The sequence below is a fragment of the Meles meles genome, chromosome 12, assembly GCF_922984935.1.
Source record: "Meles meles chromosome 12, mMelMel3.1 paternal haplotype, whole genome shotgun sequence".
NCBI lineage: Eukaryota > Metazoa > Chordata > Mammalia > Carnivora > Mustelidae > Meles > Meles meles.
Genome location: NC_060077.1, coordinates 13,571,645 through 13,588,049, shown reverse-complemented (window position 1 = coordinate 13,588,049; position 16,405 = coordinate 13,571,645). Strand labels below are relative to the sequence as shown.

At 52.9% G+C, this 16,405-nt stretch overlaps 1 protein-coding gene across 1 annotated transcript; it reads left to right on the top strand.

Moving 5' to 3' along the window:
- The first annotated feature begins 2,877 nt into the window (after positions 1-2,877).
- Positions 2,878-13,124, top strand: HPD (4-hydroxyphenylpyruvate dioxygenase). Its single transcript, XM_046026032.1, has 14 exons — positions 2,878-2,937; positions 3,052-3,078; positions 3,706-3,768; positions 4,126-4,230; positions 4,791-4,833; positions 5,027-5,109; positions 6,047-6,136; positions 7,463-7,566; positions 8,206-8,283; positions 8,819-8,981; positions 9,089-9,160; positions 10,540-10,662; positions 12,575-12,691; positions 12,789-13,124. Exons 1-14 carry the CDS (start codon positions 2,935-2,937, stop codon positions 12,897-12,899), a joined length of 1,182 nt encoding a protein of 393 aa, XP_045881988.1. The 5' UTR covers positions 2,878-2,934; the 3' UTR covers positions 12,900-13,124.
- Positions 13,125-16,405: the final 3,281 nt, after the last annotated feature.

Sequence of the window (16,405 nt, the reverse complement as noted above, 5' to 3'; positions counted from 1 at the left end):
TCTTAAAAAAAAAAAAAAGATTTCAAATTCCAAGCAAAATCCAAGGAAGTTACATCCCAGTGACTTTTTTTCCTTTTTTTTTTTTTTTGTTTGCGACTCTCTCTGATGGGGACAATCCCTCTGGCTTATGAAATTATAGGCATATGACATTTTACATCAATGTTACCCATACATCTAAATACAATAGCTATGAAATACAAAGGAATTTTTAAAATTCCTTCTCCTTTAATTTCATTGCAGGTGAGATTCCTGAAATCCGAGTTTCTCAGGACCAGCCAAGGCTTCAACCTTACAAGCAGGCCTTTCCGAGAATGGCAGCCTCGAGCCTGCCAGGTTCCCTCCTCTCAGCATACCAGGGCCCAGTGGAGGATGGGTCTTAAGGGCCCCTCTGAAGAGAAGGCACCAGGAGCAACGTCTCTAGGACCCATCCAGCTCCCAGCTCAGGTTGCACAGAAGGTGGCAGCTCGGGAGGAAGGAGGAGAGCCACCGTGGGCCACCGCTGACCTGTTATCCTACCCGGCCCAGCCTGAGAAGGAGAATTAGGAGGGAACACGGGGGCTCCAGAGACTGGGCCCTGCAGGTTCTCCCTCCCTGGTTTCTGGCGGCCACTGGAAGAGGAACTTAGCAGTGTATCCACAATGTGGCTGAGATCCACAGTGTTGCTGGAAGCAAAGTCCGGGGGTAGGACAGAGCCACCAGCCCAGGCCAGCTGTGCCACTCACCTGCCTTCAGCACTCTGAGGCTTCTGATAATCTGCTCCCTGGTTTCGGTAAACATTGACTGTGTGCCTAGGACACCAGCCAGGCCAGGCTGCAGGAGCAGGGGCTCGACTTGGCCACTGGGAACAAAGGGACAGGACGTTCACCTGGGAGGCTGAGAGGGCTGCATCGAGCCCTTCTCCTCTCGCGGAAACTTCTAGCCTGTGAGCTCCATTCTGGGCTGCCTCCATGCCATTTTCTCAGTTGGAAACCTAGACCCGGGGGCTGAGGAGGACACTGAGGGAAGCCTGGCAAGACATCCCCAGGAGGGGCAGAATAAGGAGGTGGGACTAGCTGGCCAGCCTCCAGACCTGCCCAGAAAACAGAGGAGAGAAGCTGGGGAGAAGTTGTCTGGACTGGTGGAAAGAGAGCCAACTACAGAAGTGAACAGGCCATGGTTTGGGTTTCTCTTCTTCCCAGTTCTGCAATCTTGCAGACCTACGTTCGCCTCTCCAGAGCTTCAGTTTCCCCATCTGTCTGGGGGGAATATCAACATCTCCGATGTGTACAGAAGGCAGAGCGGCCATTAGAAGGGTGGTCTTGGAGTCAGAATAACCCGGTTCACATTCCAGCTCTACTATGTCTCTTGCTAATTGCATGGCCTGGGAAAGTTCTCCAAGCATCCTGGGTCCCGTCTCCAGGGTTGCAGGCTAAGTTGACCAGAGGCAGAGCTCAGCCTCAGGCCTGCTGAACCTCCCTGCTGCTGGGGAGTGCCCACGGGCTTCCTGCGGAAGACGGCAACTTGAGAGCCGCTCAGGGCACCTGGTGGGGTTTGCCGAGGAAGGCGGGAGGTGGGGGGGGGTCTTCCCTGGCACAAGCCCCTCTCTGTTCCCTGGTGGGAAGGGAAAGGTATAGGAGGGAAGAAAGAAGGAAGGAAGACAGTGGCCTCAGGCACTTTCTTGCTGCTTGTTACTTTTTCTCATCTGAAATATGGCAATGTTGGACCGACTGACCCTTGAAGTCATTACTAGACATGCTGATGTTTTTCTGTATTAAAAAAAAAAAAAAAAGGAAAAAAAAGGGCTGGTGCAGGACATTTTGGGAACCCAAGTGATGCAAGAGGGCAGGGGTCATAACACAGTCATGGGGCAAGACTGAAAGCATCAGAGGCTGGAAAAAAGTTTCCAGGCAATGACGATAGTTGAAAGTCAGTTCCCTGGAAAGAGGGCAAGATGGCTCAGCAACAGAGTTTCTGAGGATTGGGGTAGAGCAAGTCGCAGGGGGCTGTCCTGGATCCCTCAGGTGAATGCCATGGCTGGCCAGCAGTCAGTCAGCGTTCTATCTTTTAGGAATGTGAGACCTAAGGACTCGGGTGTGGCTTTGCTGGGAGAGCTCTGAAATTCCCCCCAGAGCCATCTGCTCTCCCTTGCACCACCCTGCAGATACTGAAAAGCTGGGGCAGGGGGCAAGGCCATAACCTCTTTCCCATTACTCAGGCTGTGGCAACCCCAAGGACCCCTGTTCTCCATCCATTGCCCAACGCCCTAAAGAGATGTAAGTAAGCATAACCAACATTAACAGGGAAGTTCCTGTGTGCCGGGCTCTGCTCCAAAGACTTATATTTTATCTCACTTAATCCCAACCATGCTATTATTGCTTCCATTTTACACATGGGGAGACTGAGGCTCAGAGGGCTTCTGTGACTTTCCCCAGTCACATAGTACGTAGCAGGTCCAGGATTCAAACCCCCATACCCATGCCTCTAATCACTATGGAGTACAACCCTTTTACCTAATTATAAACCACATGCTCGCTATGCAAACAGGGCTTCAAGACCAATCCCTAATTCCTCCTCAAATTCTCCCTAAACAGCCACCAATGCACTCAGTCTGGCCTTGACTTCTGAACTTTGGATTCTGCAAGGCAGAGATCATAGTCCCCACCCGGGGTCCTGGAGTGCGCCCTTGGCTCTCTGCCTTGGCTCTGCCCCACTGGCCAGTGGCCTGGGGAGTCACTCCCCTTCTCTGGACCTGACGACATCACCCTGTCCACTGAGGCTGCAGCCAGATCAGAGTCTCCCAAGCCTAGGAGTTTCCAGGGTTGGCGCAGATCCTGCCCGTCCCTAGGAAGGCCAGGAAGTGAGGGGCGGGATCTCCTCGGTGTTAAATACTTCTGTCCAGCGCTCCACCGGTCTCTTGTCCCAATCTCAGAGCAGGAAGCGTCACCAAGATCAACCATGGTAAGCGCGTGCCCTGGGGCACAGCAGCCTCCCCCATGATGATCTACAGTGAGACTTCTAGAAGCGCCTTGTGTCTGAGCTTCCAAGTCTCACTGTCCTTTTCTTTCTCCTTAGACGACTTACAGTGACAAAGGGAAGAAGGTAAGCAGGAGGGGAAATGTGGGGTCTGGGTCCTGGGAAACTGGGATGTCAGCAAAGAGCAGAAAAGGAACCTCAGTGGGTATGTGATGTCCCAAGATGCTCGCCCTAATCTCTCGCCTTCCCGTGCCCCCAAGACTGAGCTGGACCCAACCTGGCTCTCCGAAGAAAAAATTTACCTCTTCTTAAATTCCCGCTAATCTCTTAATCCTGTCTAGGAGTTCTTTCTAGATTGTTTTTTTAATGTGTGATCTCTACCCACAATGTGGGACTCAAGCTCACAACCCCAAGATCAAGAGTTGCATGCTCTACTGACTGAGCCAGCCAGGTGGCCCTGGAAGTTCTTTCAAAGGTCTAACTTAAATCCGTGTTGCTGTAGCACACAGTAGTTCCCTCTCTGTGAAATCTGGGCAGGCCTCCTGGAGAGGGCTTTCCCATCTCCAACACCCAGGACCTCGGTTTCTCCATGAGAACCCTTTTTAGGGGCTTGGCAAGACCGCGGGGTGTTTGGCTTCTCAGTTTTGGAATTAAGACTGGGACAAGGGAAGTGGTTAGGGGACACCTCTCCAACCAGACTTTTCTAGACCCACTTCCAGAGACTGAGCCTCTCCCCCTTTTCTCCTCCTACAGCCTGAGAGAGGCCGATTCCTCCATTTCCACTCGGTGACCTTCTGGGTTGGCAATGCCAAGCAGGTAAAAGCTGGGGCCAGGTATTAGAGCAGGCAGAGGATGGGCCAGAGGGCCTCCTGGACAAGGGCGGGTCCCCAGCTGGGCCTGTGATTGGTCCCTGTGTGGGGAGGGTCAGGGCCAGTGTTGGGACCATCCCAGATATACAGACACTCTTTAGATCCTAATTACACAATCAGGGCCTTGGACCCCACCAGGAAACTTATCTGACGCTGGAAAGGGCCAGGGAGCCGCCTTTCATCCCAGGATGCATTCTGCCCCTGGGGCAACAGGGCAACCAGGCTGATGGGGACTGGAGGTTTTGCGAGGTGGGGGGTCCTCTAGGCTGGGCCTCAGGAACCCCGTTGCAACTCTGTGATTCAGGCTGCGTCATTCTACTGCAACAAGATGGGCTTTGAACCACTAGCCTACAAGGGCCTGGAGACGGGTTCCCGGGAGGTAGTCAGCCATGTGATCAAGCAAGGCAAGGTGAGTCCCTACCCCAGGATCCCCCTCACCGAGGAGGCCAGCCTCTCTGCCCCTGCTGGCCTCTGAGCCTCCTAAGGCCTCTGGTGCCTCTGGGTGAAGTAGACCAGGAGGCCCTTTCCCCAGGCCCACCTGGTTCTCTCCCAGGATGTCTGGCGAGGCTAAGGGAACAGGAGCTGAGAGCTCCCACCCGCCCCTCCTTTGGCACCTTTGTATAACAGACCACAGGGACCTTAGTTTCGTCTCCTTCTCGGCCTGGCCCAATGTTGGCCTCACAGATGTTTGGGAGAAGTTGACAGAGGCCTCAAACATCAGAGCTGAAAGTCTGACTAGTGTCCCGATCCCTGGGACACTAAGGGCCAATGGGGGGCAAAGCAACAGCTCATCTCAGAGGGGAAGCTGAGGCAGAGAAGGGGCTGGAACCCAGGGTCAAGGAGTCCTTCCTGGCTGGGAGGGGTGATCTGATCCAAATGCCCCACAGGGGTGACTCACACAGGGGTGGGGAGGAGGAGATGGGGGTGCCTGACCCACCGGCTACACGTCCTCCCTCCTCTGTGCCTTAGATTGTGTTCGTCTTCTCCTCCGCCCTCAACCCCTGGAACAAAGGTGAGGAGGCCCAGGGGGTTCAGGACGCCAGGGAGTGAAGACTCGCTATCGGGGGGAGGGGGGTTGCTCAGGGACAGGGAGGGGGTCTGGTTCAGCAAGGGTTCCCAGCCTAGAAGACGACGGATCCCAGAGGCTGACAGTTGAGGTGAGGGAGCCATGACTCCAGCGCCATGACCTCCCCCACCGGCCGCAGAGATGGGCGACCACCTGGTAAAACACGGCGACGGAGTAAAGGACATCGCATTTGAGGTGGAAGACTGTGACTACATCGTGCAGGTGAGCCCGCACCTGGGCTGCCCTCTGCCTGCCACAGGGACCTCCGTGGTCCGGGCTGGAGGGCCCGTCATTTTGGAGTGACAAGCCCAGACACTGGTGTGATGCACACCCGAGTTCCAGGGATACCCTGGCCCTCGCTAGCTGCAGGCCCTCTCGCTGAGCCTCAGTTTCCACATCTGTAAAATGGGGACAAGCAGAGTGCCTACGTCATGGAGTTGGACACAGAGGACACGAGACCATAATTACCACTTCTTGAGCAGGACTCTTAACCAAACACCATATTCTAGAAGCAGCTCAGAGGTTCAGAGCGTAGAAGCCAGAGGACGACTGCCCAGGTCTGAATCTTATTACTGTTAGACTTTGGGCAAGTGACTTAACTTCTCTGTGCCCATAGATCTCATCACCTACAGAATGGAGGCAGGAACAATACCTTTCCTGTAATGTTGCTAGGAGGGAAAAGGAGTTTGGTAAATATCTTCACCAACGCCTGGCATGTGATAGGCACAGCCATGCAGTAAGGTTTTGCTACATAAATGTGGAAGCCATGCCCGGAAGGCCATGCAGGGGGTCTACCACACAGCAGGTGCTCAGTCAGGTCTAGCTCTGATTCTTCCTCTCCTGCCTCCCACTGCCTGGTTTACAGACGGGGAAGCTGAGGCCTGCAGAGGGGGGAGGGCCAGAGTGGGTTAGCAGAGGTGGGACACAGCCCCACCCCACCTGGTTTGTCTCTCATAGCCCCAAATCTGGGCCTGGGCCTCAGTTTTCCTATCTGCCAAATGGGCACAAGGCACGGGGACAACAACTGACGCTGGCTGTGGTTCCCGCCTGGGGCTGGGAAAGCTGGAGGAACCTAAAGGCAGGCCGAGGTGAGGAGCAGCTAGCCAGGGCTCCAGAAGGGTCCAGCACCTCCTGCCTCCCTGCCCCATCTTCTCTGCAGAAAGCCCGGGAACAAGGAGCCAAAATTGTGCGGGAGCCCTGGATAGAGCAAGATAAGTTTGGGAAGGTGAAACTGGCCGTGTTGCAGACGGTAAGTTCGCTTCGGTGCCCCTACCCCTCATGCTGTCAGCTCCCCTGAGATGCCAGGATCCCCCACACCCCTCCCCGCCCCCGCGCCCTCATGCCATCCCACCCTGGTGCTTTGAAGCAGACATTCTCCCTCAAGTCTGACTGCCCATAAGGCTTGGCCAGTTTGCAGAGGCTGATGGGAGCCACCAGTCCCCCCTTGGTGCTTCCCTTCGTCCTCTGTGGAAGGGGGTGGGGGGTTGGGGAGGGCATCGGGAGGCAGGTGGTTAACGATACACCAAGGATGTAAACTGAGGACAAGGGCTTTGAAGAGGGGGAAAGTGGGGTCTGGGGACAGCCCTACCCTGCTCTAGCGGTATGACTTTGAGCAAAGCACTCCTCCTCTCCGGGACTCCACTGAAATGAGCAAGGACGGCGGCTGGACCACCTGTGTGGCCTGCAGCATGCTACTTAACCGTTTTTTTCACCGATAACCCCATCCAGGGTCACTGCAAGGCTCAGATGAGATCATTCACGTCCAGCACTTAGAACAACAGTGCCTGGGATCTCACACACCCAGCAAAGATTCCCGCATCTGTGTTACTGCCACACAGAGACGATTAGAGGTCCCACCTCCTCAAGGCTAAATGCAACTTAAAGATTGTTAAGATGATCGAAAAAACCCTTTTTTAAAAAAAAAAAAGATCTTAAAGACTTTATTTATTTATTGAGGGGGGAGGGGCCGAGGGAGAGGCAGAGAGAGGATCTTAAGCAGACTCTTGAGGAGGATGGAGCCTAACACGGGGCTCTATCCCACGACCCTGCAGTCATGACCTGAACTGAAATCAGGAGCCAGTTGCTTCACCACCTGAGCCACCCAGGTGCCCCTTAAAATTTTATGTTTGAAGTAATCTCTACACCCAGTGTGGGACTTAAACTCACAACCCTGAGATCCAGAGTCTCACACCCCACCAGCGGAGCCAGCCAGGTGCCCTAGAACCCTGTGATGTCATCTGAGCCAACGCCCTCATCACTCTCACTTTTGTATGGACCCTTGTATGGAGCACCTCCAGCAAGCTGGGCAGTCCTAGGTACTCCTACGCCATGAGGAGCAAAACAGTGACCCTGCCCGCACAGAGATTCTGGTCCCGTGGAGCAGGCGGACTGCCAAAGAAAAGTCCCAAACAAATGACAGATTGCAGTTCATTTCATAGAGGGGAAGTGACTTCCCCAAGATCACAAAGAGAGTTAGGGTCAGACCCGGCTTGGAACTGTGTGGGCACCACGAGACGGGGCCCAGTCTCGGCCGGGATGGGGTCTCGGGCCAAGCTGGGCTGTTTTCCACCCATAGTATGGGGACACCACGCACACCCTGGTGGAAAAGATGAACTATACTGGCCGGTTCTTGCCTGGATTCGAGGCCCCAGCATCTGTGGACCCCCTACTTTCCAAGCTGTGAGTGCCCCTCGGACTGGGGCGGTGGGAGCAGAAAGTCCTGAGGCAGGGGGTGGGGGGAGGGGTGGAAAGCAATGCCTTATCCTCCATGCAGACTGGGCATCTCTGAGCTGCCCTGGGAGGCTGCTGGGGAACACCTGAGAGTCCCCAAGGGCAGCCTGAAGAGGCAGCGCAGAGGCTAAGCAGCTAGGCTCTGGAACCAACTGCTTGGGCTAGAACCCCCACTCTGCCATTTTTTTAAAAAGATTTTATTTATTCATTTGAGAGAGAGAGAGAGAGCAGGGGGGAGGGGGAGAGGGAGAAGCAGACTCCCTGAGGAGCAGGGAGCCCGACGTGGCTGAGGCCTGAGATCACGGCCTGAGCTGAAGGCAGCCGCTTAACCAACTGAGCCACCCAGGCGCCCTAGGGCTCGGTCATTTCCTAGCTATTTAACCTTTGTAGTTACTTTATTCCTCTCGGCCTCAGTTCCCCATCTGTACAATGGGGCTAGTAATAGCGCGCCAGTCATGACACCTGCAAGGTGCCTCCAGTAGGCGCTATGTCACAGTGAGCTGTCACTGTGGGGAGGGGGAGGTCTAGGAAGTAACCCTGTCCTCACCTCCTAACGCCTTCCTCCCCACCCCCATCCATCCCCCCCAGGCCTACTTGCAGTCTCGAGATTATCGACCACATTGTGGGGAACCAGCCTGACCAGGAGATGGTGTCTGCCTCCGAGTGGTGAGTCCCTGGCCCAACCCCTCGCTGCAAAGGAGACAGGCCCGCTCCCCAGTTCCCTTCTCGGGACACGTGAGTGGGAAATGGAGTGGGAGGAAGAGGGAGCTTCGCCTGATGTCCCTGAGCCATCTGTTCCCTGAGGACCAGAGGCTTGAAGGCTCAAAGGGACCTACAAGTCCTGCTTTGGAGGACTCTTGGGGAAGCTTGGCACACAGGGCGTCACAGTCCAGGGAGACCAGAGGAAGTCTGTCGTGACCCCAACAGCGCCCTCGTGCAAATGAGAAGCAGGTTCCCTTCTCAAAGCACTTCTCTCGGTCGGACCCGTGCCAGACCATGCAGGCCTTGTCACGGGACACTTCACGTCCCCCTGAAGGAAAATGGTCAGAATCGAGATCCTCGTGTACCATGTGTGTGAGGTGAACAGCGGCTCCTTTCTGGAGCCTGCTCAGGAGACAAATTCTGGAAGGCGGAAGTCAGGGCAAGGACCCAGTCCCTGGTGGGCACGCGGAGCCCATGGGTCCTTACGGCTACCCCACAGGTACCTGAAGAATCTGCAGTTTCACCGGTTCTGGTCCGTGGATGACACGCAGGTGCACACAGAATACAGCTCTCTGCGCTCCATTGTGGTGGCCAATTATGAGGAGTCCATCAAGATGCCCATTAATGAGCCGGCCCCGGGGAAGAAGAAGTCCCAGATCCAGGTGGGGCCTTCCCTAGACCCTGGGGCCCTGGCTGCGGAAGAAGAAAGCAGGGAAGAGCTTGGGTGACAGGAGCCAATGACCGTGTTTGCCTTGTTTCGCGCCCACAGGAATATGTGGACTACAATGGGGGCGCTGGGGTCCAGCACATCGCTCTCAAGACCCAAGACATCATCACAGCAGTGAGAAGCTCATTCCTGGTCCTAATTCACCTTTCATCTAGCTCCAGAGCCAATCTCTGCAAAATGGAGGGGAGAGTGGGGGGCGGGTAGTGTCAATCCTAGGCCCCCTTTGCTAGCCCATATGGCCGACTGGGCTCTCTTACTAGTTCCTGCTACTCAAGGGCAGGCACATTCCCACCCCAGAGAGCTCCCTTTCTCTGCGGACAGAAACACGGCTGGCTTTACAAGTAGCAGGTGCCAGAGTAAGAGGAAGCCTGGATTCTAGTCTTAGTTCTGCAAGTGACTTGCTGTGTGTTCCTGGGGGATTCAGCTCCCTCTCTGGGCTTCAGTTGACTCACCTTGACAATGAGGATATTAGGCTACAAGATTGATTAGGTCTTCTGATCCGAGTTAAAAGTGCTGAGTCTGTGGAACCAGCCTATTTCTAGGGCAGCCATATATCAGAGTGGACACAAGCCTGACTGTCCCATTCCATCCTGGCCTAACGGAGAAGTCACTGCATGACCTTGGAAACCTCATCCATTCACTCACCCAGGCACTAGCTGGGTATGGGGCACCTACTATGTGCCGAGCACTTTTTTAGGTACTTGGGATGCATGAGCCGACAAAACGATAGTCTCTGTTCTAATGATGGCAGAAAACACAACAGGGAAAACATGTGTTAGATGGTGTGAGTGCTCTGGGAGAAACCAAGCAGGCGATGGGAGAGGGAGGGTGAAGGACACTGCACATTTAAACAGGACGGTCATGAAAGGCCACACTGAGGAGACATCTGAGAACACAGAGTTGGGTTGGAAGGAGGGCAGCACGTGGACATCTGGGAAAAGTGCTCGAAGCAGAAACGACAGGTCAGGCAGAGGAAGGCTGAAAGAGATCAAAATGTGGCTGGGACAGAATGAGCAAGGACGAGAGGGTAGGAGATGAGGTCAGAAGGTGGGAGTGAGGACAGATGGTGAGGGCTTTGAATGTGACTCTGAGACAAGACACCATGGGGTAAGCAGAGGAGGGACATGCTTTGACTTGTGTTTTTAAATAAAATCCCTCTATTATGTTGAGAACAGATATTTAATCTCTCGATGCCTCCGTTTCGCCAGCTATGAAATGGGGATAATAATCGTCCAGGTGCCTCAAAAAATGACGGCATGAACATAATGAGGCAATACACGGAAAGTGCTCGAGATAGGCACATAAGGAGAATTCCATAAACGTTAGTGATTGCTGTTCTCTCCAGGCCCACATGGCTCCAGTGTGGAAAGGCATGAGGTCATGGGGATGCATCTTGGCAGGCAGGAGGAACTAGGATAGGGACTCTGCCTGCTCCTGGCTGGGGGTGTCGTGCATGGAGAGAGGAGACTGACCCTGACGCTTCCTTGAGACAGATTCGCCACTTGAGAGCGAGAGGCATGGAGTTCTTGGCTGTTCCATCAACATACTACAAACAACTGAGGGAGAAGCTCAAGTCCGCCAAGATCCAAGTGAAGGAGAACATCGATGTCCTGGAGGTAAGGCTAGTGTAGGACCCTTGAGTTCCACATTACCTCACAAAGACTGTCTAAGCCTCTACCCTGCAACAGTTACTGGGACACAGAAGGAAAACCAGACCAGGTCCCCGTGATCAAGGGACTTTCAAGTGGGGCTGGTGGGGAGACAGAGGACAGGCAAATAAATAACAACACAAACACCATCGGAGAGAGTTGGTTCTGCGCAGAAAATTAAAACACGTTACAACAGAGAATGACCTAGGGTTACTTTACCGGAGGTGATCTGGGAGGGCCTCTCTGAGGAGGTGACTTTTCAGTAAACTCTAAACAATAAGGGGGAGACGACTGTGTGAAGGGCTAGGGGAGGGACAGTCCTGATGGAGGGAAGAGCAAGCACAGGTGAGTCAGGAGCAGGTTGCAAGTGTCCAAGGAACAGAACGAAGGCAAGAAGGGATGAAAGGAAGTGTCTGGGGACTGGCCTAGGTCACTGAGGTAGGCAGAGGCTGATTACTCTTACAGACTCTTTAGAAGTTGGGATTTTGTTCTTCCGTGCCCAGACACCACTGGAAGATTTTGTTTTGTTTTGGTTTGGTCACGTAACATATAAGGCACTTTCAAATTTGGGGCACCAGGTGGCTCAGTCAGTTGAACATCTGCCTTTGGCTCTGGTCATGATCCTGGGGTCCCAGGTTAGGATCAAGCCCCATGCCAGGCTCCCAGTTCAGCTGCTCAGTGGGGCTCCCTGCTCAGCAGGGAGTCTGCTTCCCCCTCTCCCTCTGCCCCTCCCCTCTCGCCTTCTCATTCTCACTCTTCCGCTCAAATAATAGAATCTTTTTAAAAAGTTAAAAAAATTTTTAAAAATATATAAAAAATTAAAAAATTAAAAAATAAAAAATAAAAAAATAAAATAAATAAAAAATAAAAATAAAATAATAAAAAAATAAAAATAATAAATTTTTAAAAAGTTAAAAAAATAAAGCGCACAATTCAGTGGTTTTTAGCTATTCACTATGTTGTGCAGCTATCATCAAGATCAATTTTAGAACATTTCCATCACCTCCCAGTCCCTCCATGCCCCCGACCTGGCTCCCCGCAGCCCTAGGCAAACATTCATCTGTCTTCTGTCTCTAAAGATTTGCCTATTCTGAACGTGTCATATAAATGGACTCATGCACTACGGGATCTTTTGTGTCTGGCTTCTCTCACTGAGCATGTTTGCAAGGCTCTGGTGTCCGTTGTAGCAGGTGTCCATGCTTCCTTCCTCTTTGTGGCTGAATTACCATTGTCTGTTGTGTGGGTCTATCCCATTTTTCTTACCTATTCATCAGTTGATGGACATTGGGTTGTTTCCATTTTTTGGCTATTATCATGAGTAATGCTGCTGTAATCTTTCATATACAAGTTTTTGTGTGGACCTGTGTTTTTAATTCTCTTGGGTGTATACCTAGGAGTGGACCTGCCAGGTTATAGGTAACCCTAGGTTTAACCTTTTGAGGACTCGCCAGTTTTCCCCAGGGGGCTGCAACCATTTTACATTCCACCAGTAACACGGAGGGTTCTGATTTCCACTGTAAATTTTAACAGGATTTTAAACAGGGGAACTACATGATCTGATTTTTTTTTTTTAAAGATCCCTTGGGGTGTCTAGGGAGAGGATGGATTCTAAGGAGGCAAGACGGAGGTAGGGGGACCTGTGCGGAGGCCACTGGGGTGATCCAGGACAGCCATGGGGGCTTACACATGGACTGTAGCGGGCAGATGGTAACAGGAAAATTTAGGGATCTATCTGGAGGTGTCTGGAACTGCGGGAGAATGGGGTCTTTTCTTGGCTCTCGGGTGCAGGAGTTTTCATGGACTTTCTAAAGACTCCACCTTGCCCGGTTGGGGTGTGGGCCAGCCGCCCCTCTAACTCAGCCTCCTGCCTCCTACCTAGGAGCTGAAAATCCTGGTAGACTACGATGAGAAAGGTTACCTCCTGCAAATCTTCACCAAGCCCATGCAGGATCGGCCCACGCTCTTCCTGGAAGTCATCCAGCGCCACAATCACCAGGTACCAGCTACCCTCGACAAGCCCCCGACGCCAGGCAGGGTAGTATGGTTGGCTTTCTCTAGGCCCGCAGCTCACCTTCGCCTCTCTCCCGCTCCAGGGTTTCGGAGCCGGCAACTTCAACTCACTGTTCAAGGCTTTCGAGGAGGAGCAGGACCTACGGGGCAACCTCACGGACCTGGAGACCAACGGGCCCCTACGGGGCATGTAGGCCCTGCCGGCCCCGCCCACCCGCGACGTACGGTGGGCCACGCCCCCAGTCCTGGAACACGCCCGCCCCACAGACCCTGAACTGCAAGCCCGCCTTACTGGCCCCTCCCTTTAGATCCCGCCCACCAACCCAGTACGCCCAAGGTGTTGACCACGCCCCCTCGGGTGGGCCGCTCCCTGCTCCCTGCTCCCGCCCTCCGTAATAAAGCCGACCCGGGTCTAGTGAGCGGTCTTGGTGTTTGCGGCGGGCTGGGGCGGTGACGCCCTTTGGCCTGCAGGGGGAGCTCAGGGCCGCAGCACTGCTGTTGGCGTCGCGTTCTGGCTTCCGAGCCCTGCCGAGGCTGAAGCCCGGAGAGGGTGGACTGCGTTTTGCCAAGTGGGACCGCGCGGGTCAGGGAGAATTCTGGAAACAAGGGATGCAGAGGGCTGACATGCTAGAGGGGAAGACTATTATTTCACAGAGGGTTATGAAGATAAAGGGGCGATGATGAGATTGTGTAAAGGTAAAACTGGGAGGGGTGCAAATTTCGGTTGAGAGAGAGCCCCTCTGGAGAGACGACATTTGGGAACCAGCCACGGGAAAACCTGGGGAAGGAGCATACCCGGGAAGGGTAGTAGGCCTTGAGGTGAAACCGTGCTTGAAAGCAACCCGTCTGATGACTTGATGATATTTAAAGATGAGCTCTCCCCAGGTTTGCTGCACAGCGCCCAAACTTCTGGCCATCAGAGAGAGGAAGGTGTTAGCCAGGGGACTTCGGGGCACATTCCTGTCCAGCAATCTAAGGTCATAGTTCCTGGTCTGAGAAGAAGAGCAGGTGGGGGTGGGGAGCTCTGAGCCCCTCAGCTTCTGCCTTCGGGTTTTAAAAACCAGAAGAGGAATTGGGGGCAAATTGGGTCTATTCTGCTTCAGCAGGCGGATCATCTGAGCAGAAGGAAAAATTCTAAGTTGGTAAAATAGGGGGATCCCCCCCCCAGATTGTAGAAGTCAGGGCTTCTAGGATCATGAACTTCAGAAATAAAAAGAACAGCAGTGAGAAGCCAGAGGAACAATGGCAACCTTAGTTTAAAATATTCTCCCTCCATTTTCCCATGGCTTATGCAAAGCAGAGAAATTCTGTATCTCAGGAGGTTGCAAACTGGTGGCTCATGGGCCAAATCTAGCTCACAGATGTATTTTATTTAGTCTGTATAGTTTTAAACAAATGTGAGTCATCATTTCAGAAAGTTGGATATTTCACATACAAATTCTAGGATTCTGTTCTTCTTGGAATAACCAGGCAGTTCTGGGCTTGTCTTCCTATGCAGTAACAATCACCTGGTGCCAAGTGGTGGGTGCCTCCTTAGACGGGACGTGGGCAGAGCAGACCCTCATTAGCTGAGCACAGACTAGGGAGCAGGATTGCCTGGGTTCATAGCCCATGTCAGCTACTTGCTAGCTGTGTGAACTTGGGCAAGCTACTTGGCTTTTTCATTTTCTCATTCTCCATTTTCCTTGTCTGTTAAATGAGGATGGTAACAACACACACCTCCTAGCACTGCTGAACCTTTAATAGCAGATATTTAAAACAGTGGCTCTTGGCATGATGTCACTGGTATGTGTTTGCTTTTGTTATTTTGGGAGAGGGACTTGGGTGAGAGGTCTTGCCTGAGTCTGCCTGGCATTTCCTCCTCCCCATCCCACCCGGGTCTACACGCAGATAGCTGAAATTGGGGTTCCCTTTTTGGCCCCCACAGCAGGACCAGAGAAGAAAGGACTTGTCCTATGGGACTGAGAGGGCAGAGGGAGCAGTGGATAGATTTGAATAAGGGAGAAGGAGAACCTTCTCTTGACTTGATAGTGGAGAGGAAAGGAGAAGTTCGGGGTTTCGGGGGTTTGGGTTTAGGTAACCAGCCACAGCCATGGTGGGTGGAGGGGACATATAGAAGTGCCATTGACCAAGGTGGAAGTTAGGGCAGGAGGAGCAGGTTCCAGAGGGAAGATGAAGGAAACTCAAATTTGGATGTGTTTCCCTTCTGTGCCTTTGGCTAGTTGCCCTGGGTTGTCCTCACTGCCCTGCCAGGCCCCCCACAGCATCTGCCTCCCCCTCCCCCCAACTCGGGACCTCTCAGACCTCATTTCCTTCACTCCTGGCTCCCTCATTTAGCTGCAGCCACACAGACCTCCTCTGTGCTGGTCCTCAAACACCAGGCGTCTTTAGCCTCAGGACCTTTGCACTCACGATTCCTTCTGCCTTCACTACCCTCCTTCGTGTGTCCACAGCGCTGCCTCCCTGATCTCCTTTGAGTTTTGTTCACATGTGTGCTAAGCAGAGTTCCCTGACCACTGTATTTAAAATCTCACCCCCTCTCAATGGATATGCCTTTCTCGTAGCTGTTTTTCTCACGATAGCATGTGTTCTTCATGTTTGCCTGGCTCACAAGAACACAGTCACATAAAGCCGGGGGGGGGGGGTGTTTTCTCCAATCCTGTGTCCACAGTGCCTAGAGAACCGTCTGACACCTCATAGGTGCGCAGTCACCTTGGCTGAATGGACAGAATGGCCAGCAGCTCCTCTCTTTCCTGGTCAGTCCCACCCTCAGCTTTTTCTGTTCCCACAAATCCACCTTCAGTGGTGTTCCCCTGTCTGGAGGTACGATTCTGGAAAGCAGCCCACCAACAAGGGCATCTCCCCTGCCTTCACAAGTGAGGCTGCAAAGAACATCCATGTACATACTGTTGCCTGCTTGTGAGTGTCAGGCTCAACTCCAGGCAGCAGAACACCTGTGCTGAAAGTTTTTGTGCATTTTAAAACCAATTGTTAATATCTACTTTTTCCTCCTGGAGGTTGTGGCCATTTGAGCGTACACTAACGATGTCCAAGTGCCCCCCGCCCCATACTAGCCAACATTGGCTATTTTGTGGTAGAATTCACATGTTCCTAGTGAGAAGGGAGGTCAGGCTTTTTTTTCTTTTTTTTTCAGTCAAGCTGCTTATGGCTGGGGTTTGGCATCTGTCCTTCTTAGGGGTAAGTGGACAACATCTAACAGAGTCCCCAGGGACCTCGTGGCTACCCCGCCACAGGATCAGGAAGAGACGAGACCCGCGGGGCACAGAGGCCAGAGCCTCAAACACCACAAACACTAGATTCACTTAATGCTTCTCGGCTTGTGACTATTTTATCAGTCCCTTCCCCCTCAAAGGCAAACCAGAGGGCTGTCTCAAAAGGAGTAGTGACCATCTTTGAGATACTACCTTTCCAATTGGATATTTGGGCTTGTTTCCTAATTACAAACCTTTAGCAGTGTTAGATACCTAAGATTTTAAGAAAAGTTGTAGAAGCAAAACTTAAAAGCAAAAAAACCTTGAAAGGGTCAGAATCCACCTAACAGGCTCAGAGTTTAAGAACCACTGGTCTGAGTGGACCACACCACACCTAGCTCCGACTGGCTGAGCCTCGCAGGCCACCCTCCCTGTGAGCAGGGTGTGCCCCATCAGAAAGAGGAGGAGGAGGAGAAGGAGAGAGGAGA